A 27,352-nucleotide genomic window follows, 5' to 3' on the forward strand; every position below is an offset into this window, starting at 1 on the left:
GTGTTACAGGCGCTGGGCGGAGATGTCGGAAAGCATAAACTTTGAATTCGTTGTAAGCCATCTACCTTCCATCAGTGAGAGGTGCCATTGAGGATCAGAGAAGGCAGTTCCACTACTGACGATGAATACTCTTTCCCAGAAAATCACGCATTTCAGGTGTTGAGCTGGCCTTGGTTGGTGTTTGTCTGAGGTGAGGATTTTCGGATCAGCGGGGGGCAGGGGCTTCGTGCGAATTATCCCTCATAGCATCGTCTTCGTCATCTCCCACCAGATTTCCCAAGTCGATATACCGTGAGAATGGAAGAGGCCTCCAGTAGTTTCGGTCATCAGAAGAATCGCCGTTGTGCAACTTGTATGAGCGATTTCCAGGATCGTAGGACGAGGTAAACCGTAAGCGGCGGGAATCCCCCTTTTAGTATTCGCTAATTGAATGAAAGACGCCCGCAATCTCCGCATGACGTCCCCGGACTGTTGAGATGAAGCATCTTGTGGGATCTTTTTGGGATTGTATCTGGTTAACTGAAGATGTGCGAGTTGTAAGTGGTCTGTTGCTTGGCGCGACTTTATGCCTCTACCGGTGGTCTAACCGTTTCGGCTGTTGCGGCCGCTCGGGGGTCATGCATTTAGGTTGTCTAAGCCACCTTACGAACCCAGCTGACGAACTTGTAACGGTCCGTATGGCATAACTTCAAATGTTCATCGCGGGCTTAGAAATGGTTTCCGCGTCAATTCAGCGTCGTGAACATTATGTGATGACATCATATCGGGCTTCATTGCATGGTGTGTTAACAAGGTCGAGAAACCCGAGCTGCAACTCTTCTTTATGCAATTTCAGGTATTTTTTCCATTTATTCAGGGCTTGTTTCCTGTATATCCGAAATTTTCATGATCATTACCAGGTTGAGAAAGTGGTTGTATAGCAGTTCTAACAGATCCAAGTTCTGGGAAGTGGCTATTTTCTCTCCGGCTCATGGTTCAAGTTCTAGCTGAGATCAAGGAGTACCATCAGAGACAGCAAACCATGCTAAGTGTTGATTAGAATCACGTTTACCTCCAATTTCTTTCCCGACTCTGGCCTCGTCTCCAGTGAAGGTTCTTGTGAATAGAATCCGAAGGCTCCGATTTATTAAGCCATCTCACATGTAGATGGAAAGATGATCTTGCGGTAGATGCGTGGCTTTCGTCAGCAATATATGCATAAAACGCTTCTCGCTTATACAGTTATCTTCGAAATCTGGAGTTATTTCTTGGTGGGAACAGTGTTGATGAGAACGAAGTAGCATCATGGAAGTATCGCAAACGCAGTAACAATACGTGCCATCAGCAGAGCATCTGAAGGGAAATCTTAGATGCAAGTCTCATGGGCCTATGTGAAATGATTGTCGGTAGGACAGAGCCAAAAATTAAATTCAACGACGGAGTGACCAGTAGTCATAGGTGCAGTCCGGTCTCCGGAGGTCAATTGGGAGCCGCAACACGTTCGGTCCTCCGGGCCGTTAACTGAGCGCCGATACCCCACGATCTGAGTCGGGGTCCCCTGCCCACTACAAAGATCTGGTTGAGCTTGCGTCTTGGAGCACTGCCCATTGGCTAGACTCGCCCAGAAGTTACCAATTCGAGGAAATCGTTAGCAGAATGAATTGAGACCTATTCAGAACAATCATTTCGCAGCTTACGTCGTCGTTAAGCCAGGGTTCTGTCACGTCGAGAGGGTTCCGGGCTCCGCCGTGGTCCTCGAGACGCTGAAGCTCGCGCAGACTCCACTGAAGTGACATATCCGCCCTGCGATCTTCGGGCCAGCTGCGACCGACATACCCTCTCCACGAATCAACATCACTTTATCCCGACGCAGGAATGCTCGTCCATTGAAATCGCATCATGAAAGCTTCAGGTACCAGCACATGATCGTGAGGTGGGGTTGGGCATTGCAGGTACTGACTGTCCGACGGGAACCTAAGTCAGGACTCAAGGTAAAGCAGTGGTTTTCTACACTTTACATCATCCGCTAAGCAATCATGGCCTCACAGGACTTTGACGAAGCTATCAAGGGCGCCCTGCCTTCCGACTTTACATGGGGCTTCGCAACAGCCGCCGCACAAGTCGAGGGAGCGTGGGACAAAGATGGGAAAGGGGAGTCAATCTGGGACAAGTTCGCACATACTCCAGGCAAGGTGAAGGATGGCAGCACCGGCGACGACGCTGTGCGGTCCTACGACCTCTACAAGACCGATGTGGCTCTTATGAAGCGTTACGGCGTCACTGGCTACCGCTTCTCTCTTTCTTGGTCGCGCATTATCCCTCTTGGCGGGAAAGACGACCCGGTGAACGAGGCGGGCATCGCGTACTACAATCGCCTCATCGACGAGCTCCTCGCCAACGGCATCACCCCCTTCGTCACCCTCTTCCACTGGGACACGCCGCAGGCCCTCGAGGATCGATACGGCGGCATGCTTGACAAGGAGAAGTACACGCCCGATTTTGTCCGCTACGCCCGCGTCTGCTTCGAGAGATTCGGCGACCGCGTCAAGGATTGGATCACGTACAACGAGCCCGGCGTGTACACTTTGGCAGGTTACGCGGCCGGCGTTCACGCCCCAGCGAGATCCAGCTTCCGTGAGCTGAACCAGGAGGGTGATTCCAGCACGGAACCCTTCATCGTCGCACACACGGAGCTGATCTCCCATGCGTACGTCGCCGACATGTACAAGAAGGAGTTCAAGCCCTCGCAAAAGGGCAAAATCATGATCACGCTGCACGGGAATTGGTCCGAGCCCTGGGACGAGTCGGACCCTCTCGATGTCGAGGCCGCTGAGCGCGCACGCGAGTTCGAGATTGCGTGGTTTGCCGATCCGCTGTATAAGACGGGGGATTACCCGGCCTCGATGCGCGCGCAGCTGGGTGACCGGCTTCCGCGGTTCACGCCCGAGGAGAGCAACTTGGTGCTGGGCAGCTCCGAGTTCTACGGGATGAACTCGTACTCTGCCTTTTACGTCCGTCACCGCGACGGACCGGCGGACATCAACGACCACAAGGGCAATATTGAGCAGTTCGACGAGAACAAGCAGGGTGTGCCGAGAGGCCCGATGAGCGACACGTACTGGCTGCGCACGACGCCGTGGGGGTGGGCGAAGTTGTTGCGCTGGATTTGGAACCGGTACGGGGTGCCGATCTACATCACTGAGAATGGCACGACAGCGAAGGGGGAGCATGACTGGAAGGCGAAGGGGCCGGACGATGTCCTTGAGGATCCGTTCCGAATTGACTTCTTCAAGAGTTATCTGACGGAGGTTGCCAAGGCATCGCAGGAGGGTGTTGTGATCAAGTCATACTTTGGCTGGACCTTTACTGATAACTGGGAGTGGGCGGCAGGCTTCTCCGACAGGTTTGGCGCGACGTGGATTGACTTTGATAGTCCGGACAAGACGCGGTATCCGAAGAGATCGGCCTTGTTTCTGGGCGAGTTCTTCAACCACCTGATCAAGAAGGGAGATGCCAAATAGTTCAGATACCTTGAGTAAAAGTTGATGCGGCTTGCCGCCATATTCAAAGATGGTTTATAACAATTCAAGACCTTCTGAGCTTTCCTCAGGTCATCACGATCCCAGTCAGCAGTGCATACTCGCTCAAATTAGCCAAAAATGGCAAAATAAACGAATCATTGCCTCGAGGGCGAATCGAACGCCCGATCTTCTCATTACGAGTGAGACGCTTTACCACTGAGCCACCAAGGCATGCTTGACTCATGCGATCTTACGCTCCTGCAAAGCTTATGCATGCGAGAGTCAAGTCACCGACACCGAAATCGCCGTTTGAGTCGCTCATCCACAGCAGTCATCACGTTTTCTTTGATTTTCGGCAGTCTAGAGTGGGTGGCTTTTGCGATTTGGCCCATTATGGTTCTGTTTTGTGGCGGAGAACCAACCGGCAGGGCCCGAGAGCTTAACTCAGCTTGTTCAGTGTTTCTGCACTGACGGTTCCACGCCAGTGAGTGTAAGTTTGGTGTTCCCATTCCGTGGCAGGGGATCCAAGTCCGACCCAAAACAACAGCACAAATGCGGCAGCCAGAGATCTTTAAATCGGTAATTAAAGATGACATTCGATTGGAACTGAAGGGTGGCAGACTGAAGCGTTTCGGCTAAACAAGTCCATAACGGCCGGTCACTGAGAAGGGGCAATACACTCGGCATCTGGAACCGAGGAAGGGCAATGCACACTCATCTGTGTCGAGGCAATCCATAACAAGATACATCTGTGCCTCCAATCGACAAGATGAGTTTGCAAACATCAATAATTGGTTGAACAAGGCACCGCAATGTCAAAGAATTGCACCCGTGACCCGATCGTTGCAACTAACGTTCCTCGGTACATTTACCTGCACAGCAACTCTGCCAACTAAAATCTCCTTGTAGACGTTGTATTGCCTACTCCTCGAACCCTTCTACCTCTGTGACTCTGACCCAAAACTCCTTCTGGATAAACAAGTTGTGATTCACGCTATTCCAGGCCCTCCCAGGATAGACAATCTGCAGATCGAAACGGCGAAGCAGCTATCACAACGATAAGCATCGACCTTCAGTCTCGGATTTACGCGACTTACCTCAACGTAGACCTTGTTCAACTCCATAAACGCCACATTCTTCCCCGAACATCCCCAACGACCGTAGCCAAACGTCAACTCCGTCGTTCTCACCATGTTATCCCTTGTCGCCTCGTCGGCCTCCAGCCACCTCTCCGGGCGGAAGAGATCCGCATCCTTGCCGAAGACATCGAGGCGACGCAGCGTGCCCCAGAAGTTCTGCGCGATGCGCGTCCCACCTGGAATGAACTTACCGTTGATCGTGTCTCCTCCGGCAGGGACCTCTTTCGAGCACTGGCCTGTGAAGGGGGAATTCATGCGAAGACCTTCGTAGATAATCGCCTATGCGCGTCAATACCGACTCGCTGAACTCATGTGAGAATAAGTACCTGAAGGTAAGGCAACTGCTTGGCCTCTTCGACCGTGATGGGCGACGAGACGCGACCTTCTTTGATGGCGGTGTTGATTTCGTTCTTCAGAGCGTGGTATGCCCGAGGCAGAGTCATGAGATATAGAAGCGTCGTACGAATAGCTGTGGCCGTGGTGTCGGATCCGGCGGTGATCTGGAATAGAACTTCCTGCTCAGCTTGAGCTTGGGAAAGGCCATGTCGAAGGAAAGAACCCTATCAGTCAAGTTTAGTTAAGAACCCGCCAACTTAATCGACGACCGCTTACCAGCATATCGCGCTGGTCCTTGCTATCGGGCTCGAATCGCTTCGCAACGACATCTCTCGCGACTCTGCTCGCTAGTCAGCAGCTATCCAATCCACAGGAGAAAACGAGGGACATACCCCATCATCTTGCCCATTCCCGACTTATCCGTGGGCTTCGGCCCAACAGCTCCGAGAATCCATTTCGACCAGAGAATGTCCACGAAGAAGGGAGTCTCCCCAAAGATTTGCAACCACTCGACTACGTCCTCGGCTGTCTTGATATAGTCGTGTACGTCCGAGTCAGTAGCCAAATACCCAAAAGCCTTGCCGTACGCGATCTCCGTGATGACATCCAGGGTGAAATACTGAACCGCCCCGCCAAAGTCTATAGGCTTGACGTCGTCGCCTTTGGTGAGGTACTTCCTCCGGATTAGGTCCATGAAATTCGCAAGCTGAGTGTCTATACTGGCCTCGAGGGAATCGTTCTCCTTGCCCGAATACGCGAAGGCGACTTGGGCCTTCATCTTGTCGTGCTCTTTGACGTTTCGCATGCTGAACATGGCCTCGGTGTGCGGGTTGAACTTGGCGGCGTTGTACCACGACGAGCGGTTGTAGGTCGAGCGGGCTCCGTTCATCCGCCGGAGGATTTCCGGGTCGTCCGTGACGAGATCATTTGGCCCGATGCAAACCAAAGGGCCGTGTTCGCGATTCAGTGCCGTGAAGGTCTCTGCCGGTCTCCCGGTGCGGGAGTTGGATATGTTCCAGAGGTAGGAGAACCGGGCGAGCGACGGTCCGGGGAAGCTGCTGAGACGACGCCATGCTACGACCGAGGAGACGACGTAGTAAACCACGCTGGCAGCGACGAGGTACAGAGGCGTTGAGAAGGCGGTAAAGCCTGAGATCAGGTCCGACAAAGCCATCATGCGACTTGTGCCTGCATAAGTCGGCCGCAGGTTGAGGATTACCGAACGGCAGACAACACTAGTTATAGAATCTGGTCTGATGATAATCTTTTTAATGGCAACATGCTTCACTGCGATCATCGTTTTCGTCCAACATCTTCCCCGCTCCAAGCGCTTGACCTACATCTTTAGCGGGCATTCTAACGCTGGCCAGCGTTATATCCGACGGTCTTGAGCAGGGGATGGCGATGTTGAATGCCGGGGGTCGTAGCCCGTCAGTGGTCCGGGCCGCCTGGGTTCGGAGCGCACAAACTCCGCAGGAATCTTGGCCATTGCCGTTGGACTTTCACAACGGCTCGCCAAAAGCTGACTGCATTGTTTCCCCTGTCGAACTGCGATCATAGCCAGTGAGATACGACCTCTCGCTAAGCGGTCCCATCTACATTAGACGACGAGGGACCGCTGCGATTGGGTGATTGTGAACCAACGTAGAGAGAACGAAAGCGACTCGGCCGACGCTGCAGCGGGCCATTATCAGAGTGTGGCAAGAACCCGACGTTCTTGAGGGCATTCGGCAGGGTGAAGTAACGGCAAGAATCCCATTGGACCTTGGGGTTTCGAAGAATGGGTTAAAGCTCCGAGATGATCCATTCGAGTCCCACTCAGCGGGCAGGAGGAGTAATAGGATAGATGTCATTGGCTGAACAGTTAAGACCGCCGATAGAGAATTTCTTGATAGGAAGTGTAGGGTGAACGAGGCTAAGATGCTGCCATTTAGAGAGAAAAGCATGTGACGTTCTCGACTGATGAAGGAATGTACTAAAGCAAGACAAAAATTGAAGTCATCCGCGACCTATGTCGAGGCAGGATAAACATGCGAAGATCGTGGGCGCTTACAGTTGCACTATGCTCGACACTCAGAGGTCTTAATGTCGAAATTCGTAATCATTCAAGCTCAATTCATCGTCTAAAGCCCAGTTATCCGGCATCGCTAGTCCGAGCCCTGTCTTTTCTTCGAGTAGGAGATTATCCGTGAGGTATAGTTGTGTTGATACACCGTCGTCTAGTATACATCCTTCGCCGCCAAGTTCCGTCTATTGCGCCTGTTTTCAAGGCGCCTTTGTCCTCAGCTGGACGCCGTGCCACTGCTTCATCATGTCGCCCAACACCGCGTTGACCATGCGCTGTTGCTTGAGCATGTTGGCGCCCTTGAACTTTGCCGAGGTGATGTCGATCGCGTACATGGAGCCGCAGCCGCCGGAGACATCTTGGACTATCAGCTCCGAAGGGGAGAACTCCGCCACCAGCTTATCCCATATCGTCGACTCGGCGGCGTCGAGGTGGTCGGGCTTCTCGAGTGTCGGTGTGGTCTCGGCCGTGGAGTAGGCACGCTGGGAAGGTATTTGGAAATTCGATTGCGATGACGATTGGCAGGCGAAAGCAGTGGAAGCATTGGTTCTTGAAGCGATCGAGGAGTAGCTTCTTGTTGCGACCGGGAAGCTTGCGACGGAAGCTCTGGAGACAAGGTTGCTGGGGCTGGTTTTGGACAGCGCCACTGCGCGCCGACACGATCGGCAGAGCATATTGAAAATTGTGAACTTGTTTTTCGGGGAAAGGGATTCGATATAGACGAGAAGCCCGGTAATAGACGCGTTGAGGGGTCGCGATTCAGGGTCGGCGAGGTCAAATTGAGTTCCCGGCAAACAATTCAGAATCGGAAGCTCTGCAATCCAAATTTCTAAGCTCGGCCCGGTTGACGTCAATGGAACCGGACCAACTCCCGGAGATTAGCCGGGTCACTGTGCTGATCATACAGTGTCTGGCCGAATGCACGGTGTCTCACCCATGAGAGTCTCATGGTGAATCTCACCCTCAAACTCATCCAAATCTCTTGCTACCAAAAGGTCTCATCAGAACTACGGCCTCCAACAAACGGAGCGATATTGAGCACCCTGGATACTAGGTTTATCTCAGACAATGCCCCTTCATTCACAGCACATCTTCATTTCAGTGGCCTCTAGAGCCCCGACTTCAATGTCACCCTGAATGGCCTCAATTCTTCCGTCCGACTTCCTCGGCTCTGCTCTTAACTGCAGACGCCCTGCTGCAGTAAGCGATTCTTGGTACCGGAAAAGATTTCTCGAGGTTACTGACGCCTATCACAGTTCTTTTCAATATCCGAAGCCCGGCATTCAATCCTACTCGAGATCGCTTCCCGGCCGGTTCGTAGGCCATCGACAGCGTCCCCCGCATCCCCCGCATTCTACTCCAATGATTTACCCCAGATCAAAGACGCTTATTTTATCCGGCCATGGGTATTCAGGGCTATGAGGCTTCCAATATGTTGATCGATTTTCCTCCAATCAGGCCGGGGACCTTTGAGGTCTTCCAGCCGGTTCAGCGGTGACAAGACAAAGAGTACTGTTACGCTGCCAGCGTATATAAGCAGGACAATGAAGAAATGAGCATGAAATAGACTGCTTTGCACAGCAGTGTATTCTCTTCGATTCCATGGCTCGGTTTCGGTATCTAGCATCTGCCGTTGTGGCATGTTTGAGGGCCGTTGTTGCCCAAGACCCTACCGCTGAAGTAGTGAACGGCACTTACAGGGGCCGACACCTTTCGGAATGGGACCAAGATGCATTTCTCGGTATTCCCTTTGCCCAACCTCCAGTCGGTCAGCTCAGATATCGTTGGCCCGAGAGTCTCAACACCTCCTTTGACGACGTACGAGATGCCACTCAGCAAGGATACAGCTGCATGCAGTATAGGGGGAACTTCAACATGTCGGAAGATTGCCTGACACTCAACGTTGTCCGTCCCGCCGGAAATCCCAAGAAGCCATTGCCAGTGCTTGTTTGGATATATGGGGGTGGTTTATACACGGGTGCTATTGTACGATCACTCTCTTGAGTATTCATCGCACATCTCACTAAGACCATCTGCAGGCCGACCCACAGTATAACCTGTCGGGTATTGTTAAAGTCAGTCAAGACATGGGGGAACCCATCATTGCCATCGCAATGAACTACCGTCTCAACATGTACGGCTTCCTGCAAACTCCACAGCTACTCGCCGAAGGCTCTAGCAACGCCGGTCTTCTGGACCAGCGGTTAGCTCTCAGATGGATCCAAGAGAACGTCGCCGCGTTCGGTGGGGACAAGGACCGGGTCACAATCTGGGGAGAGAGTGCCGGGGCCCAGTCTATTGCCTATCACCTCTTCAGCTATGACGGCCGTGACGACGGCCTCTACCGCGCCGCAATTCTCGAAAGCGGCGGGCCGACCGGAGCACAGGTCCAAGACCTTGCTTATTACACCGTACCCGTGGAGAATCTCACCCGCACAACCGGCTGCTGGACCGCCAAAGACCAGCTCGCCTGCCTCCGGGGCCTCAGTCAGGCGGACCTCTTTGCTGCGAAGCCGAGCCAAGTCTGGAACCCTCTCGTCGACGGAAACTTCCTGACGGGATATCCGAGCCAGCTCATCCGCGAGGGCAAGTTCGTCAAGGTCCCACTCCTGACGGGCGCCAATAGTGATGAGGGCATCAACTTCAACCCGAACAGCCCGAAACCCGACAACGAGCAGAACCTCCTCAACGGATTCATGTTCTGGCGGTCCTACGCGCTCTCGCCGCCGACGATCCGCAAGTTCTTCGACCTCTACCCGAACGACCCGTGCACGCAGCCGCCGCACTCCATCACCAACTGTTCGGTCTTCCCCTCCAAGGGTCTGCAATGGCGACGGGGCGCGTCGATCGGTGGGGACCTGGTCATGATCTCGGGCCGCAGGAAGATGTGCGAGCTGTATGCGGGCCCCGAGGTGGGACAGACGGTGTACAGCTACAGATTTGACCAGCGGCTGTGGAACAGAACGGAAATTGAGGGAGTGCAACATTTCGATAACGTGGCCTTCAGCTTCCAGAACATCACTGGGTTGCTGGGACCTTCGCCCGAGTTTGATAGCCACGTGGAGTTGGCTCGGGGCATCGGGCAGGCCTACGTTCGGTTCGTCAATAACTTGGATCCCAACCCGAAGGCCGGGAACGTCACGAAGAGGGACGGTCTGCTGCCGACATGGCCAAAGTATGATCTCAGCGCACCAAAGAACATGGTTCTGAATGCGAGCAACAGTTTCGTGGAGGACGATACGTGGAGAAAGGAAGGCATTGCGTACATCAACTCATATGAGGTTGCGAGAGAGCTGCTTGCATGATAGATAACTACAACATCCCGGTTACACTCTTACACAACCCGAAGCTAAACCAACTTTCATAATACTACGTAATTGTACTCGAGTAACACAGCTGCTGCATTTCTCAGTCCTTCTACTTTGCCGCAGACTTAGCCTACTAGTCATCTGACCAACCTTTTACTATCGGCCCGGTCACGCAACAGCATACGGCGCCGAGCGCCCAGCAGCCAGACGGGCATTGCGGATCGTGCGGGCTACGACGGTGGCATCTGCAAGGCACAGCTCCATCCCGCAGCGGGCTTGGCTGTCAGGGCCTCTTCCTACGGCCTAGGGTTCCCTGGGGGATCATCATCTTGGCATCAAGGTCTTCTCTGTTTTGAACAAACGTGTTTGTCTTACTCCTCGGAAAACATGTTTAGCAAACGTTCACCATGAGACATGCCTTCCGCTGGGCACGTTGATGGTCGCTCTGCAAATCACCACATGTAGTCGTTAAGAGTTTACACTAGACTCAGGTTCCCGAGTTCTTCGGGAGTTCCGCGGAGACAAAGTTAAGGGGAAACATTAAGGTTAATTGTAATTAAAGCGAGCCAATTCCTCAAAATTGAGAAAGTTAAAGCGCTGCGGGCTGTCACGAGTAAGGAATCCCCATCGGGTGAGAGTCAGTGACCCCTGGCATCCATTTTTAGGTTAATGGGTGTTTAATGACCTTCTTAAACATTCTCATTGAGCCGTTCGTGTTCATCGGAAACGTAAACGAATCGCCCATTCGTTTGCTAAGCATTTCGAAGGCAATTCGGACCTGCATATCAAAAGTTCTTCGACTCCTCTCCCGCGCGGCGGCCTGTACCCGAACTTCCCAGATCGCCCTAGCAGCTCACAGGGACATGATCCTCTTTTGGCTCAGCAAAAGGGGCCTGTCAGACATTGGTCCGGGCGTATCAATACTGGGTCATGTTTTCTTTTCCAGGGTGCTGATTGAGATTCCACCTTCGGTCGCTTCCCCAGGTCCCGTTTGTGTCTTTCTTTCGAGCATCTTCTCGGAATCCTGAATTTTGCCTCTGTCGTCTCGTCTCAGGAGGCAAATCAATCCTCAGTCATCACCCGGTGAGAATGAATTGGCATCACACGCAAACCATGCAGCGTTGCTTTGCAGAACATCCCGCATCCCGTAGACCTCTGTGTCCGGGCTAGGTCCGTCCGGAGGTGGCCATCGCGTTATCGACTTTTCGGCAGGTGAGTCGGATGAAGACCCAGGCGGACGGGGAGCCATGGATGATGGGATGATAGCCCCTCCTCAGCCCTTCTGGACCTGTTCCCCTCATCGCTTTTGCCTCCCTCAAGAAGCTATGCGGGGACGGTCTATTGATGCGGAAGAATAGGCGATGCCGGCTAGCAAAAGGTCCTTCTCAAACTCCTGCCCAATTCAACTACTGCGGCCGTTGTGTATCGGGGTGAGAACCTTCCTGGTCAATCGTCGACAGCTGAAGCTGGATCGTTCATCTGAATTCTCAGACGACATGCCACCTCGGCCGACATTGACGTGCCAGGTACCATTTCCAACGCAATCGCCCGAGCCCACATCACGGCCGGGATGCCCCTCCCCGCGTGGATGCTGCCGTGGTACGCTGAGCTCCACAGAACACGAGGGCATTCAGGTACGCGACCGCGATGCACTGCTACCACGGCAGTCGACTTGCCTTGGCCTCTTGGCCTCTTGGCCGAGAAACTGAGTCTCACTGGCGAATGGTCTCAGATTTATCAGATGGACTAGGCATCATCAACCTTAATGTCTATAACCGTTCCAAATCTAAGCCGGGTCATCTGAGACGACGAAAGTACATGATCCAATGATGGGCGACGTTCAGAGTAGATATCGAGCTGTCGCCCATAGACCTGAGTGCAATAACGTCTTTTTGCCGTCGGCAACAAGACCCTCTAGGTCTTCAAGTCTTCAAGTCTCTCCACGGCCAACGGCCTGGATAAAGATGGTGGCGCCGCTGGCTTGACGCCCAGAGATCTCCCACGAACCTGTCTCGATCTCCCGCCTCTACCAATCGAATTCCGGCGATAGCTTCGCCACCATATGGCCAGTTCCCCCTACGGCAGCCGCATTCTCACTTCCACTGCGATTCGGCTCGACCAGGAGCCCCCCTTCATGATTCACGAAAACAACCTCGACTCTGGTCCCTCACCACCAACGACAAGCGGAGACACTTACCCGGATAGGAAGGCCATCTGGGCAGATTAATCCAATGACAAGGGCCAATTAATCAATCATGCTTCCCTCCACCAGTGAGGAGCCTCATTGAGGCAGCTCAGAAAGCAACGTTCATATGCTGATCGCCGTTCGCTCCTTTCTTCGCGGTCGCATTTCGTCGCGAGCGCCGCAGCAGCGCAGACTGCATACGGTCCCTGCAATTTCTCATGTCCTGGCCCGGCCGTCGCCTCTCTTGCTCTGCTTGGGGTCTCCATGTTGGGGCCCCCATGTCCATGATCCCATCTATCCCTGCCAGAATACCCCGGACACCATCCCGTGCCACACTGCCTATCTCGCGCGTTTGCACTTTCCCTTCCGTCGTTGTCCTTGACTGTCTGGCTGTCCACCTGCCCGGCCGAGCAAGCGTCTGGAACCCCATGTTGTCCATTCATTTCATGACGACAACGACAGGCCAGTCTTCCCCGAGCTGGGAGGGCCCGCTGATGAGGACCGTCCTGCCAAGGTCTGCGGGACAGGACCCCCGCCGAAGCCTGTTCTACGATACGACATTATCTGGGCGGACTTATAAAAGTTGTGCCCCCGGCGCGCCTCTCTCATGAGTTGTGCCTCTGGTCTTCAGCTTCGGTCTCCCCCAGGTCATCCGTCAGCCAAACACCATGGTTCGTAGCAGTCTCTTGCTGCCGCTCCTCGCGGCGGCTTCCGCCGTTCAGGGAAAGACGCACTCCCCCAAGACCGTCCCCGGTGCCTTCATCGTCGAGTTGGAGGACGGACAGGTGAGTTTACAGAGTTGCCTCGTATCGAACGACAGTCACTGACTGAAGCAAACATTAGGATGCCTCCGACTTCTACGCCGAGGCGAACGTCGACGCCATCACCCGCCTGAACCTGACTTACTCTCTGTTCAAGGGTGCCTCGATCCGCTTCAAGAACCTCGACACGGCCGACGAGAAGGCCGCCAAGCTGGCCCAGCTTCCCTCCGTCAAGGCCATGTACCCCGTCCGAACCTACAGAATCCCCCAGCCGGAGATCGTATGGACGGGCCAGCAGGGACGCGACTATATCGACTTGAGAAAGCGACAGGAGGGTAACGACACGTTCAGCACGCACGTCATGACTGGCGTTGACAAGCTTCACGCTGATGGTGTCACTGGCAAGGGTCTCAAGGTCGCCGTCATTGACACTGGCATTGACTACCTTCACCCTGCCCTTGGCGGCTGCTTTGGCTCCGACTGCTTGGTGAGCTACGGAACCGACTTCGTCGGTGACGCTTACGATGGCTACAATGAGCACTTCCCGGACCCGGATCCCATGGACTGTGGTGGTCACGGAACCCACGTTGCTGGCATCATTGCCGCTCAGACCAACCCCTTCGGTTTCACCGGTACTGCTCCTGGTGTTACTCTTGGCGCCTACAAGGTATGTGACACTCACTTCTGCCTCTCCTCGGGAAATCAACCTCCGGGTCGCGGGTGGATACCCGCGCCGCAATTTCCGGACTGAGCATCCACATTATCCTGAACGCCGGCCGCGTACCCCGAACTCATAAGCTGACACTCCCCGATCCAGGTTTTTGGCTGCGAGGGTGAAGTCTCCAACGACGTCCTGATCGCCGCTTACAACAAGGCCTACGAGGATGGTAGCGACATCATCACTGCCTCCATCGGAGGTCCCTCCGGTTGGACTGACGAGCCTTGGGCCGCCACTGTCTCCAGAATCGTGGAGGCCGGTGTTCCTTGCACCGTCTCTGCCGGTAACTCTGGTGACCAGGGTATCTTCTTCGCTTCTACCGCCGCCAGCGGTAAGCGCGTCACTGCCATCGCCTCTTTCGACAACGTCATCACCCCTGCCGTGCTGATCGAGCAGTCCTACACCATCGGCGACGGCGAGCCCCAGAACTTCACCTACACTCCCGGTGAGCCCGATGCTTGGGCCGGTGTTTCTCTCCCCCTTTGGACCGTCAGCACCGACTCTAGCTCCACTGCGGCCCTCGGCTGCGACCCTTACCCCGCCGACACCCCTGACCTGAGCGGCAAGATCGTCCTCGTCAAGCGTGGAACTTGCACTTTCGTCGCCAAGGCCCAGAACGCTGCTGCTAAGGGTGCGAAGTACCTCATGCTGTACAACAACGCCCCCGGTGCTGGTTCCGTTACTGTCACGTCCGTTCCCGAGATCCTGGCCGTTGGCATGACCACTCCTGAGCAGGCCGCTCCTTGGCTCGAGGCTCTGGCTGCCGGAACTGAGGTTACTCTGCACATGACCGACCCTAAGGAGGCCGAGCAGATTCTCACCGAAGCTGCCAACACCGCTACCGGTGGCTCTGTCTCCAGCTTCAGCTCCTGGGGCCCTAACTGGGATGGTCTCCAGAAGCCGCAGTTTGGTGCCGTTGGAGGTAACGTTCTCAGCACTTACCCTCGCGCCCTTGGCAGCTACGCTGTCCTCTCCGGTACCTCCATGTCCTGCCCCCAGACTGCCGGTATTGTTGCCCTGATCGGTGAGGTCCGCAAGACCCTCGACCCCGCCACCATTGAGAACGTTCTCTCTGCCCACGCCAACCCCGTCAAGTTCAACTACGGCACCGGCCCCGATGAGCTTCTCGCCCCTGTTCCCCAGCAGGGAGCTGGTCTCGTCCAGGCCTACGATGCCGCTCACTCCTCGGTCATTCTTAGCGCCTCCAGCCTTTCATTCAACGACACCGACAACTTCATTCCCGAGCTGAACTTCACCATCAAGAACACCGGCTCCGCGGAAGTTACCTACGAGCTGAGCAACATCGGCGCCGCCACCGCCTACACCTTCGCTGCCGCCGGCGACCTTTTCCCCGCCGCGTTCCCCAACGAGCTCACCGCCGAGTACGCTACTCTGGGCTTCAGCGAGTCCAAGGTCTCCGTCCTTGCTGGCGGTGAGGCCACCGTCCTCGTCACCCCTACTCCTCCCGCCGGCCTCGTCGCCGAGCGTCTCCCCGTCTGGTCCGGCTACATCGCCCTTAACGGAACCGATGGCTCCAGCATCATCCTGCCCTACCAGGGTATCGGTGGCAGCCTCCACAGCCATGTCACCCTCGACCAGGCCCTCATGACCACCTCCGTGAGCGCCAAGGCCGAGGAGTACGAGGAGGTTCCCTCCAACTACACCTACATCCTCCCTCCCCCTGGAACCGCCAACGAAACCGATGCCGTGATCCCCGCCCTTGCGGTCAACATGGCCTTCGGCTCCTCCTTCGTTCGCGCCGACCTTGTTCCCCTCACCAGCTGCCCTCCCAACATCACCAAGGAGGTCTTCGGCACCAAGACCATCGGCCAGCCCCGATCCTTCCCTTACCTCTACGTCTCGCGCGGCGTCTTCTCCGTCAACTGGGACGGTCAGCTTGACGACGGCACATACGCCCCTGCTGGCAAGTACAAGTTCGCCGTCAAGGCCCTCCGCGTCTTTGGTGATGCTTCCAAGCTTGAGGAGTACGATACCACCGAGACCAACCCCTTCCGCATCGTGTACGGTGGAGTCAACGAGACTGCTCCTGCCAGGCGGATGTTGTAAATCTTTGTCATATAATTTGATGTCTCTACGGCATTTCCTTTTCTCGTAAATAGCTTTTTCAATCAGAAATAATGTCTGGTCCTTCTCGCGTTGCTCTACTCATCTGTGTATGAGTTGGCGATATGTTCTTGGTCCCTTTTATTGAAGAGGCCGGATTGCATGGACAGAGTTCCTGATTGATGCCTCCCTCTTCGCATGAGAAGGGAATTGCTCAACCAAGTTGGATGATGGTGCACGTCATCGACGCACCTGTTGTGCTATGTCTTTTTTATCGTCCTCTTCTCTTCGTCACCCCGGATTGTCCTGGTTCCAAAGACTCTTGACGAGCGTGATCACTCGAATGTCGAGGACTGCTGGTCTGGACGGCCGCCACCGATGCCGATGGAGTGAGGTTCACACCCGCCCAGCGGGACTAGGTCGGAGGCGAAAGATTCTATTCACTGTTTCGATATTTCTCACTGCGGATAGGAATCTCATTTTCTGATGGGGCATAAGGTCTTTATTCATTATATCCCAAGTCTTACTCTAAGATTACAGTTGATCCAATTTGCCATTACCAGCCCAGACGAGCCCTAACTCCGATCCCAATTACATTAGGTAGTTTACATGCAGGCGGCACCGTCAATGCCGAGGACCTTTCCGTTGATCCACTCACCGTCCTGGGAAGCCAGGAAGCAGACAACACGGGCAATGTCGATGGGGAGACCGACACGGTGCATGGGGGACCAGCCAGCGGCGTACTCATCGACACCCTCGTCGTCGAGCTCAGCACCGCCGGGAATGTACTCGCGGCAGACGTCACGGTACATGTCGGTCTTGATACCACCGGGGGCGACGGCGTTGACAGTGATCTTCTTGTCACCGAAGTCTGAAGACTGTTAGCATCCGAAATCACGGCGATGGAGTCAAATGTCGCAAATCTTACCGATGGCCATGCAGCGGACGAAGGTCTCGATGGTACCCTTGGATCCGGAGTAGACGGCGTGCTTGGGGACACCCTTGGCCTGGCCGGTGATGGAGCCCATCAGGATGAGACGGCCACCGACCTCGAGGTTCTTGTAGGCCTCACGGGCAACGAAGAACTGACCACGGGTGTTGATGGCGAAGACGCGGTCGAACTCCTCGGGGGTGACGTCCTTGACGTGGCCGAAGGATACGACACCGGAGTTGGAGCAGACGACGTCGAGCTTGCCGAAGATCTTCTTGGCCTCGGCGAACATCTTGACGATCTGGTCGACGTCGGAGACGTTGGCCTTGATGGAAGCGGCATCGGAACCGGACTTCTTGATGGCCTGGACGACCTCCTCGGCGGTCTCGGCGCTGTTGGCGTAGTTGACGATGACCTTCGCACCACGACGGCCAAGCTCCATAGCCATCTCGCGACCAATGCCACGGCCTGGTTGGCTTCATGTTAGTGCATTGAACTTTAGATCAGACGAACCAGGACCCCGATATGCGACCCCGAGGCATGACCGAATACGGCCAGTCGTCGGCTGCAACCTCCAGCGGAAATCAGACGGACTTACCGGCACCGGTGACGAGAGCGACCTTGCCGGCGAGGGAAGCAGACTGCAGACCCAGGGGACCCGGGATGCGGTCGTACTTGGATCCCTTAGACTCGGAGGTAAGGCCAGGCATTTTGACTGATTTTTTGGAGTTGAAAGTCGGTTATGTGTGGGTTGTAAGGCTGAAAAGTTGTCGTCGAGAAGACCGAGGAAGTCGGGTGAGTGAGTGAGTTGGTGAGTGAGTGTTTGAGTTCTGTCGTCTGTTTCGAGACCTGATTTGGAGGTTGTATCCCGGGTCTTAAATACGACATTTTGACATGTTGATCTTTTGTTTCCCATCTCGACTTGAGATCGACTTCAGGCGAGGCAGAGCCAGTTCGTCGCACCGGAGGCCCGTGGAGAGACCGCCGGACTTGAACGTGCGCGGCCGGACGTCCGTGAAACGACACCAATTCGGTCGCTAGTCTGCGGCCACATTGGACCAATCCATCGCTTCCCGCACGAAAGGCGAGAGCCGAGTACACGCTACGAGCCCATCCCTATTCTTTTTTTGCTGATCGTCCCTGAATTAGCGCGGGTGGTTCCCCTTGGCGCCGTCGAAGACCCGACGCACCTGTACGCACCGTCTTGCGCGTAAGGTACGAATAATATTAGAAAGTTGTATGAACCGCCCGGACCGAGCCCCGGACGCAGACCAAGGCGGACTGTTCCACCGCGACGGGCCCCTTTGCTCGGTCTTGGAAGCTTCACGCAAAGACATCATTGGCTTCCCTTGGACGTTATCTCGAGCAGCGCCGGTCGCTCTTCCGCTTCGGCGCGATGCCCCTGGGAGGATCGTAGGCTTCTATGCCTTACTCGCGCTCTCTCGCTATCCGACGAATGCAGAAGGTGATGCGGGTATGGGGCCGATTGCGTCGGGAGGGCTACGATGGTCCCAGGACTGGAAGAGCCGGGGTCCCACCTCCACAATCCGGCACGGTTCACCACATCGTGAGATCAACGTCTACGTTGCCGGTCGACGACAGGACATGGCGGCGCCACGAGTCTCAACGTTGTCCAAGAGGATCAGTGCCACGTCCGCAGATGAGACCGTATTGCTGTCCGGAGTCCAGCAGGAATCCGCTCGCCGGCCGCGAGAAAACTCAGGAGTCAGCTTTTAGTATTGATGAATGAAAATAGCAAACTGGATCTCGCGATGGAAAGGGATTTGGAAGATGAGATGCGTAAGGTCGGATGCTACAGCCTCCGTCTCATGATGGATGTTCGAATGGTAGTCGCCTCAAGTTCACAAGGGAACCGCACCCTTGGCGAGCCGGCAGCATGCATACCGACGAACGGTTCCCACAGAAGCTTCACATCAGGAGTCAGGATCCGGGGTGGATGCTCAAGATTCGGCAAACCATCCCGATCCTTCGAGGCAGACCGGGCCACCGAAAGGTCCCGGTCCCCATCCCGCGACCGTCCTTGAGCCGTCATCTCCACTACGGCATGAAGCCCTACCGGCAGAACTTGCTCAACATCGCTACGGGATCGGCTTAATGCCCGCCGAGTTCGTTCTAAGCGCGCGCGGCCGTCCGAAGTGACACGGGAAAGACAAGCCACCCCGGCCAACGGCCGAATTGGCTTCATTACGTGTTCGTGGCCCGAGCCGAAAGTTTCGGTTCTCCCAGTCTGACAAAACGGCCGCTCAAGGCCGGTCCTTGAAGCAGGATTCCCGATCCGGTAATCACGTCGGTATACCTGATGCAGTTGCGTGCGTGGCATGCGTTCACGATCTCCACGGTCGCAAGCGAACGTCGTGGAGATTTCTGGATTACCAATTCGTTTCAACGATGTTCTTTGAAAGCCAAGGTCCTTGACCATGATGATCGCCCAGCGGTTCGTGGATAAGAGTCAGTTCGATCCCACAAAACCGCGACCGAATCCGTCTGACTCCTTCACTGACAACTTGTTTTACTGAGGGTCGTTTCAATCCGAGCCTCTTGAAACTTCTCCCTGATAATCTGATTGCTAATCCTGCTCAAATTTCTCATTTCCTAACTGCTTCGCCCAATTCCTCGGACGATTTGTCGACAATCAGGCTGGTGCTTCCCAAACTCCAACAACTTGCAATTTTTTCGGATCAGCTGAGTTCTGCCAACTCCGTGGGATGGAATCACAGTAGGAGTCAGTCAGCCCCATGATCGTGGCAACTTACGAGGTGGCGAGTTCAGCCTGGTTTAATGACACATTTTGACAGATCTCACCATGTGGGATGCGGTCAAATACTCGATTTTTGACCAGCCAGATAGCATCGTGTTTTCGCGATGTTTTATGATTTATGCAACATTTCGCCCGCACAACTGCTCGGATATGCCCAGGCGACAGCAAGTGGTCGCGAAACCAACGACAGGGGGCGAAAATCGTTGGATAATATACAAATATCATACGACACGACTGCTTTTATTTGTTGGCTTCAATCACATCTTTTCCGGGTTTCGTTCCAACAGCCTGCACTTCATTTCCCCATCACATGCACCTTGAGATTGGCAGCCGCAAGGAGGAAGGCCAACAGAGCTCAGCAGTCAAAAAGTTTGTTCGCTTCGTAAAATTCGAATCCTGTCAGCACTGTCAGCACCGTCAGCGAGAAAGGATGGTCGAGGTCCCCCATCCCCATCCATCTCATGTACGGCGATGACAAACTTTCTTGTACCTTATTTTTAGATGGATGATCTCAGATTCGGAGCTGAGCAGCCAAGAGCTCCGCATGTGATCCTGGCACCAACAAGCTGCATAGCAAAGCCCCCAGCCACCCAGCAAACATGCGAGAGCCGAGAGCGCCGGTTCCAACAAAGGTGATAAGCGGAGAAGGCTACTGTGGCCAAGAATGAACTTATCCTACTTGGCCACGTCGAGGTCTCACTCTCACAATTCAATGTTCGACAACAGCCGTCCCTCGTGATGGTCTGTCTCAGTACCCCAACACTCCCTTTCGTCTACTCAAAGAAATTGCGATGGCAAACACGCTGATGCAACTTCGAAACCTCGAGTACTACCATTGCGACAAACTCGGAGCTCTTGCCATTCAGTTGAATACCTCTTGCTAGGTCAATTATGCAGTTGGTCGACTCTGGGCTTGGCTGCATCAACTCTACATTCTTTGTAACCCTGATATGCGGATCGATCCTGCTCTTCCCAGAAGCAGTCGAACAGCCCGTCAACAGCCCCCAAAAGAGAGGCTGTGGAGAAATAAGTGCAATGTTGGCACATCCTTAGCTTGCACTACCAACGGCGACATTGACTTATTCGTCTGCCTGCTGCACGTCGGGCCGGGCTTTTGCAAGCTGGCGAAGCAACGCCCCCGTTGGAAAGCGAGTTGCCAAATAACAGCCCCGGTCAGCCAAGCTGATCGAGCTGGGGTGGCTTGGTTTGCATACCAACGGTGGAACCAGCCTCGATTACGCTTATATACGTCTCAATCGATGTCTTGATTGTCAATCAAACCTTTCATTCCAGTTTCCTCAAGTCTGCCGCTTTAATCTTTCTCGACGCCCACTTTTGAGCGAGTAGGTACTCCGCGATCTACTTGTTAAACGCATCTTCACAAGGCCTCGGGTGACAGAAGACGGCGACCCTCAACAATTACGATTGGAACCCCCACCAACGACCAACATGTCGGACTTGAGCTGCCCCAAAGGCGGCAATTTCTACATCTGCGCCGGCAACGCGACGGAATTTATCGGCTGCTGTAATTCGAACCCCTGTACGAACGGCGGGAAGTGCCCATCAAAAGACCTAGTAGTATCGTCTTTCAGTCTCGACGTTTACTCCGCCATCAAACAACAAGACTGCGACGTCGCGGCAGGAAAGAATGACTGGTACACATGCAAAAACGAGGGAACGAACAGCTTTCCATTCATCGGATGTTGCGCCTCGAATCCATGTGAAGAGCCGGACGGTCTCTGCCCAAAGAACAACCTGGTCCCAGCGAAGCTCAGCAGCGACCCCGTCAACAGAGCATTCTTTGCTGAAAAAGTATCATCAACGACTCCCTCCCCGTCCGCGTCATCGACTCCTGGATCCAGTGGCGGTGGTCTTGCTACGGGAGCCATTGTTGGCATCGCGATCGGAGCTGCCGTGGCCGTCGGTCTCATCATCGCCGTCATCTGGAGGTGCGGATGGCACGCAAGAAAGCGCAACGAGAGACGGCAACCGAAGTGGGAAGCCGCTACACAGGCCGGCCATCCCGAGATGGGTTTCGCGTCGACACCACAAAGCCCTTCGCCATATGAACCATCACGCAGCCCTATTCCCTACGACCCGGCACGTGGTAAGCTTACTCCGAACCAAAGGATTCCGCAGGAGCGCCACTGACTGACATGCATAGAATCATACGCCACAACAGCCGTCCCGGGGTCATATGCGTCCTCTTCCCCGCCTCACTCGCCGTACTACCCCATGAAGCATATGCAATCGCCTCCCATGGACGACCATCGCATGTCAACATACACCGATAGTAATGTGAGCTCCATGACCGGCCACGGTTACGCCAAACATCCATTATACGCTGGCCCTCCGCCGGAACTTCATCCTGTCAGCGAGTTGGACGGTGTCGAGCATCCTCATCCTAAACCAACAGCGCCTCCAGCTCCCCTGGCAGAGCTGGGAGATGGTACTCCAGCAAACCCGAAGTAATTATGAGACCAGAAAGTGTAAGAGGATACCAAGGGATTTTTTATTCAGCGGGCGTTTTCGGTCTTCGGCATGCTTCTTGCATACCCATTAACGATGCAACATGCGTTTTCAGGCAAATCAGCCTGGTCAGAATCCATTGTCATTTTAGCCAGGCACTAGAGCCATATAATCGATAGTATAATCTGTCGGACTTCAGAATCTGCGTTCCGTTTACCTCAGCTACTTCCCATGTCATCAACATGTTTCATGGCCGAGGAACTTAACTCATTACCATATTTCAAGAAAGACCGACCCTACGACGACATCGTTGCGGAGAGACTCGTTCGCCATATCATGCATTCCAAGTCTAAAGGGCTGCATATAGTTGGTCGCGTCTCGCAAGACTTGCCTTCCAGCCATTGCGTTGAACTATCTAACTGGAAGCTAACTGGTGAACCTTATTTCGTAGAGCGTCTTAACTTGTCAAACACAAACTGTCGACTACATCCAAAAGGTTACAAAAATCAAACCACCATTCTAGATGCTATTCCTACTGCCGATTTTGATGCCCACGACTGGACCTGCCGCGCAACAAGAGCTTTGCGGCGGAGGCCCCGGTCATCTAATCAGACCCGCCTTGCTAGCTCAATCGGTAGAGCGTGAGACTCTTAATCTCAAGGTTGCGGGTTCGACCCCCGCGTGAGGCTCAATTCCTCACCACGATTGTCGTAGTTCAATCTCACGGGTTACTCTTTTTGTGTTTTTTTCACTGATGAAGTCGAAATTTGTACCCACTCTCATTAGACGATTGTTTGTACTGGCTTTAGGCGTGTCTACGTCAATGAGTACTGAAATTCAGCAGCCCCGGAATGTGAAAATCGGCTTGAAACCCCTTCGCTAGTATTCCTCTCAGTACTAGAGACTTTTCGTCCCAGACCCATGAAAGAGCAGTGAGAGTTTCATTGAATCTCAATATGCAGCGTGCCCAAACATGGTCTCATTCTGCACTCTAAGCCGGTGTAAGACCCTACCAGGGAATGCCTAGAAGACATTCTTTTCAGCGTTCTTTAGAGATTTATCATGGTGAGGTTTTCATCTCAGTCAACATAGACTCTAAAATACTTCCATAAGTTGCGCTGTGTGAAACAGAGTCCGTTCTTGTGAAGAGAAGCGTGGGCTCATACATACAGCGAATAAGACCACAAGCTAGTGGTCAGACACCCATGGATGGGAATTCCTACGTTGCGATAGTTTGCAAATGAAAACCGGTAAATCTCAGACTTAAATAAACTCATTCAGTTTGAAATCAGAACACAATACTACTCCGCAACAAAGACCGTCGGAATCATCTGAGACTTCCCAGTCCGCCTATTTCTATGAGGATGCATACATGTAAGCACAAAGGGACTTGAGACGTTTACAACCCAATTCATGCAGCAGAACCCCAACGGAACTGAATAATGAACTTCGTTTCAACATGACGTATTCCAGCGCCTTGCTGTCTTGCCGTCTTGCTGTTGGCGTTGTTGGCATGAGGAGCCCCAACTAAGGTATCTCAGATGGAAACCCCAATGAATCACGACATGAAATTCTGCAAGTAATTGGTGGAACCGTGATGCGCTTTTCGATGTTATCTGAATATGATATAACTTGACAATCTCATCCAGATGAATTTGCAAAACTCACCCACCAGTTAGCAAGTCGCTAGAAATCACCATTCAAATTCCTCGATCTCACACTCAACGCTCATTTCTCAATCTCGTGCCATCATGTCGGCCCCGCAGAAGACTATCTTCGACTATGATGCAGAGCTCATCAATCTACGTATGATGGCGATCTTCCTCTTTCTCCTCAGTACCTCGCTTGGCGTCACCTTCGGCTCTATTGTCGGCGTCTCCTCCTTCGAACACCATCACCGTATCCCAATGGCCCTTTTCATAGCCATAAGCACTTCTCTAGCCATTCTGCTCTCGCTGATTGCACTCCTGCGATGGTGGTACTACTCTGGAGAACGCTTTCCCCCGAAATATGAACTGTACATCCACAACTACCCGATTGGGATGGTTCGTGGCTCGACGGAGTGGCGCAAGTTCATGCTCGGTTACGACTCCTCCATGAGCTTCAACCGAAAGATCGGTATCTGGATCACATGGCTCGTGTACCATTTGGTTCGTGTCGCAGACAAGATCTTCGGTCACGGCCTGCCTCCTTCTTCCTATGTCGAGGCAGCACGAGTGGAAGAAGGTGGCGTTGAGATGGAGGTGGAGGTTCTTGGCGGTTCTCGATCTAGAAGAATGGCATTGCGGGGTGACGAGAAGGGTGAGAGCTTTAATTCTGCGACGAGCGTTGAGAATGGACACCGCTACTCCGAAGACCCTGCCAGACCTTCCATGACCTACGACGAATCCTACGGCTTGGGTACAGGCCTGACTTACCAGACTTACGATAATCAGACGCCTCGGTTGAAGCACCAATGCCCTCCACGGGACTTGGATGAAGATGAACCGAGAATGAAGAAGCAATTCAGACTTGAGAGACAGCCTAGAATTCCTCAGCCCGACAACTCCATTCTCTATGCTTGTGGCCACAGAACCTCTGCTGCACAAGGAAATGGATCACATCAGCAACCGACCTCCGACCAGAACTACAGAGCATCGGAACATGCGCCAATTCCTCCTCGCGGTATTTCGACGCCCCCTCAAGCACCGCGATCTCACCAACATGGCCATCACGGCAGGGAATCGAAAAGAAAGCAACAAGTCGGACGACAGCCGGGAACTTCTGAGCGTGGAAGCTCTTTGCCCAAGAGAAGCCGCAAGGATGTGAAGGGCAAAGGTAAGAGCCCAATGGAATATCTCAGCAACCTGGCTCGTGATCGATGGGAGTATCAATGGAAAGTGCGAGATTCTATTTTGTCGAAGATGAGATCAGGCCATGGAGGTTTTTGTTTGGTAGATCATGTTGGACATGTTTGTTCTAATTCAGTCATATTCCGACCCAGAAACTGGATTTCTCTCCTTCAATGTTTGTTAACGATTTTCGGATTGAATCAGGGAGATAACGTCTTGATCCAGGGTTCAACATAGCAGTCTTCTTACTTCTAATACGTTGATAACTGGAAGGGTATCGAGAGATTATTCATTGCGTTTGTCAAATCCTGGACTTTTAATGCATTGATGCCTTTGCTGGTTGCCTCATTGGCTGAGTAGCGGGAAACAATTTTCATGTATACACAACGTCGCTGGTCCCTCAAATAGCCGTTACATATGAGATTCAACCTTGATGCATTCTTTTTCTAGGTATCTCAACCACTGGTAAAGGGAAGAAGTGACACGACCACGGCATCAGGTCAATATCACCCATAGTCTCATCTGAACAGTGAATAAACAAGGGTAGCCTTCCATTTTGAACTGCCGTTTCTGGCTGACAGCTTAACTGGACGTCTGAGATGGATGTTGGCAGTCCGATGCTGCCACCGTGTACAAGGCGAGTAAGTGGAAGTAGTCACTCGGAAATCCGCCGGCAGAATGAAATGTGATGTTGGCCATGCGAGCCACGAGTCATCTAAATCAATATTTGCTGCACAATACAACGCAACGAAATCCTTTCAAAAGCTTTGCTTTCACATTTTCCAACACAAATGATGAGTTACGAGTCATGGGGGTGAGGTTGTTGGAGAAAACTTCCAACACAGTGAGTGCCTCCACAACTAAATTCGAGTCGCGGAGACGACGACAAGGGGGCGCTGTCACCCCATGGCAACCCAATGACGACACATCGATAGAGTAATGACGGAAAACACACAGACAGCTCCGCTGCGGTTATTTTGCCCGAGATGAGACAAAAGAAGCTGGCGGTGTGGCATACGCCGAACCTCCGGGATTGGAATCAGTCATCAATTGTTCTCGAATGCTGAAGATTCGTGATCACATCGTCTCACATCCAATTCGATCCCTTTCCCCCGGGGAAAGATTTTCGATAACCGTAATCAGATCATCTCAAAAGCTCGCAGGAACACTTCAGCTAATCAAGCATAATTATCACCCGTACCAAGCATTCATACGCCGCAGGGTCGCATCGCATTAGGTAGTCAGCGTCACTTATTCTGCCGCCCTTGACTTTGTGCCGCACTGCCGCGTCGACACACCTTCAGCCCTCGCCAATCCAGTGCGCCAGAGCAAAAGCTGCATTCATCGAGCGTGCAAAATCGTACGTGTGAAACATGTTAATTTCCTCTGCCTTGGTTCTTGCCTCTGCCAACGCGACATTGGACCCAGAATCTATCGAGATCTGGTCGGACGAATTGCCGGGCATGGCGATGAGAGAAGAGGGTGACGGGCCACGATATCCTACTGGCGATAATCTCATTGATCAGCGGGCCACTTGACGACTTCTCACAAAGCCCACACTACAAGGTTACCACCATGTTGACAACATGGGATTCTATCCAGTGAAAACTGAATGTTGCATTCACAACTCCATAGGGGAAAATCGAGCTTTACCACAGTATTGGCTAAATTTTGGGTAAAATGGAGCAGTGGGCTGTGATTCACGGCTAGAAGTTCAAGAATCTCCAGCAAACTACCGCGGGGTTCAGGGGTTCAGGGGCTAGAAAAAGAAAGCATTCCAATGTCAACCACCAACACACTCCGGAGCGCAACGTGAGAAGAAACTTTTGCCAAAATAACTCATCATTCGAACAGCCCCTAACGGTCGATAGAACGTCGTTCAGACGGTTGAGCGTTTTGGTGTAACCGACCCGAACTCGCCCACGTTGCAGTCGCATGGCCGATCCATGTTTCCAATGGGTGCGACGCTGCCGTCTCCTTACCCTATCGTCATCTTGACAGCTTTACCCGCAGCGGAGGAGCGTCGCATTCAAGTTCACAAACCCGTCATAAATTTCATATCAAGCACAATTAGGTGCTTAACGGCTCTCTTAGTGCGCCGTGCGTAACCACTCGCAGGATTAGATGGATGATCTGCCCGTCCGGCCCTAAGCCGTGAACTCTCAGCGTCGCAGTTCGCGGAGAAATTGCTCCTCTGCTTTGGCTTAGAACAACGACGCGTCAATTGTTGAAATGCCTCCTGGAAGGGAGATAAAAACCACCAGAG

At 53.5% G+C, this 27,352-nt stretch overlaps 8 protein-coding genes across 8 annotated transcripts; 5 read left to right on the forward strand and 3 right to left on the reverse strand.

Moving 5' to 3' along the window:
• Nucleotides 1–2,015: 2,015 nt before the first annotated feature.
• CkaCkLH20_07156 (uncharacterized protein) lies at nt 2,016–3,500 on the forward strand (the record flags this gene model as incomplete). Its single annotated transcript, XM_038889873.1, has 1 exon — nt 2,016–3,500. One exon carries the CDS (start codon nt 2,016–2,018, stop codon nt 3,498–3,500), a length of 1,485 nt encoding a protein of 494 aa, XP_038744797.1.
• A 921-nt stretch (nt 3,501–4,421) lies between these two features.
• On the reverse strand, nt 4,422–6,152 carry CkaCkLH20_07157 (cytochrome p450; the record flags this gene model as incomplete). The annotated part of the gene is made up of 5 exons (XM_038889874.1): nt 4,422–4,547; nt 4,598–4,918; nt 4,966–5,199; nt 5,252–5,315; nt 5,368–6,152. The coding sequence occupies 5 exons, from the start codon at nt 6,150–6,152 to the stop codon at nt 4,422–4,424; spliced, it is 1,530 nt and encodes a 509-aa protein (XP_038744798.1).
• Nucleotides 6,153–7,240: 1,088 nt separating this feature from the next.
• CkaCkLH20_07158 (BolA-like protein) lies at nt 7,241–7,714 on the reverse strand (the record flags this gene model as incomplete). Its single annotated transcript, XM_038889875.1, has 1 exon — nt 7,241–7,714. The coding sequence occupies one exon, from the start codon at nt 7,712–7,714 to the stop codon at nt 7,241–7,243; it is 474 nt and encodes a 157-aa protein (XP_038744799.1).
• Nucleotides 7,715–9,127: 1,413 nt separating this feature from the next.
• On the forward strand, nt 9,128–10,345 carry CkaCkLH20_07159 (carboxylesterase; the record flags this gene model as incomplete). Its single annotated transcript, XM_038889876.1, has 1 exon — nt 9,128–10,345. The coding sequence occupies one exon, from the start codon at nt 9,128–9,130 to the stop codon at nt 10,343–10,345; it is 1,218 nt and encodes a 405-aa protein (XP_038744800.1).
• A 2,856-nt stretch (nt 10,346–13,201) lies between these two features.
• On the forward strand, nt 13,202–16,079 carry CkaCkLH20_07160 (subtilisin-like protease; the record flags this gene model as incomplete). Its single annotated transcript, XM_038889877.1, has 3 exons — nt 13,202–13,318; nt 13,377–13,961; nt 14,112–16,079. The coding sequence occupies 3 exons, from the start codon at nt 13,202–13,204 to the stop codon at nt 16,077–16,079; spliced, it is 2,670 nt and encodes an 889-aa protein (XP_038744801.1).
• A 602-nt stretch (nt 16,080–16,681) lies between these two features.
• Nucleotides 16,682–17,717, reverse strand: CkaCkLH20_07161 (tetrahydroxynaphthalene reductase; the record flags this gene model as incomplete). The annotated part of the gene is made up of 3 exons (XM_038889878.1): nt 16,682–16,947; nt 17,005–17,475; nt 17,606–17,717. The coding sequence occupies 3 exons, from the start codon at nt 17,715–17,717 to the stop codon at nt 16,682–16,684; spliced, it is 849 nt and encodes a 282-aa protein (XP_038744802.1).
• Nucleotides 17,718–21,235: 3,518 nt separating this feature from the next.
• CkaCkLH20_07162 (uncharacterized protein) lies at nt 21,236–22,258 on the forward strand (the record flags this gene model as incomplete). Its single annotated transcript, XM_038889879.1, has 2 exons — nt 21,236–21,893; nt 21,951–22,258. 2 exons carry the CDS (start codon nt 21,236–21,238, stop codon nt 22,256–22,258), a joined length of 966 nt encoding a protein of 321 aa, XP_038744803.1.
• A 1,748-nt stretch (nt 22,259–24,006) lies between these two features.
• On the forward strand, nt 24,007–25,063 carry CkaCkLH20_07163 (uncharacterized protein; the record flags this gene model as incomplete). The annotated part of the gene is made up of 2 exons (XM_038889880.1): nt 24,007–24,655; nt 24,828–25,063. The coding sequence occupies 2 exons, from the start codon at nt 24,007–24,009 to the stop codon at nt 25,061–25,063; spliced, it is 885 nt and encodes a 294-aa protein (XP_038744804.1).
• Nucleotides 25,064–27,352: the final 2,289 nt, after the last annotated feature.

Source organism: Colletotrichum karsti, assembly GCF_011947395.1.
Source record: "Colletotrichum karsti strain CkLH20 chromosome Unknown Scaffold22, whole genome shotgun sequence".
NCBI lineage: Eukaryota > Fungi > Ascomycota > Sordariomycetes > Glomerellales > Glomerellaceae > Colletotrichum > Colletotrichum karsti.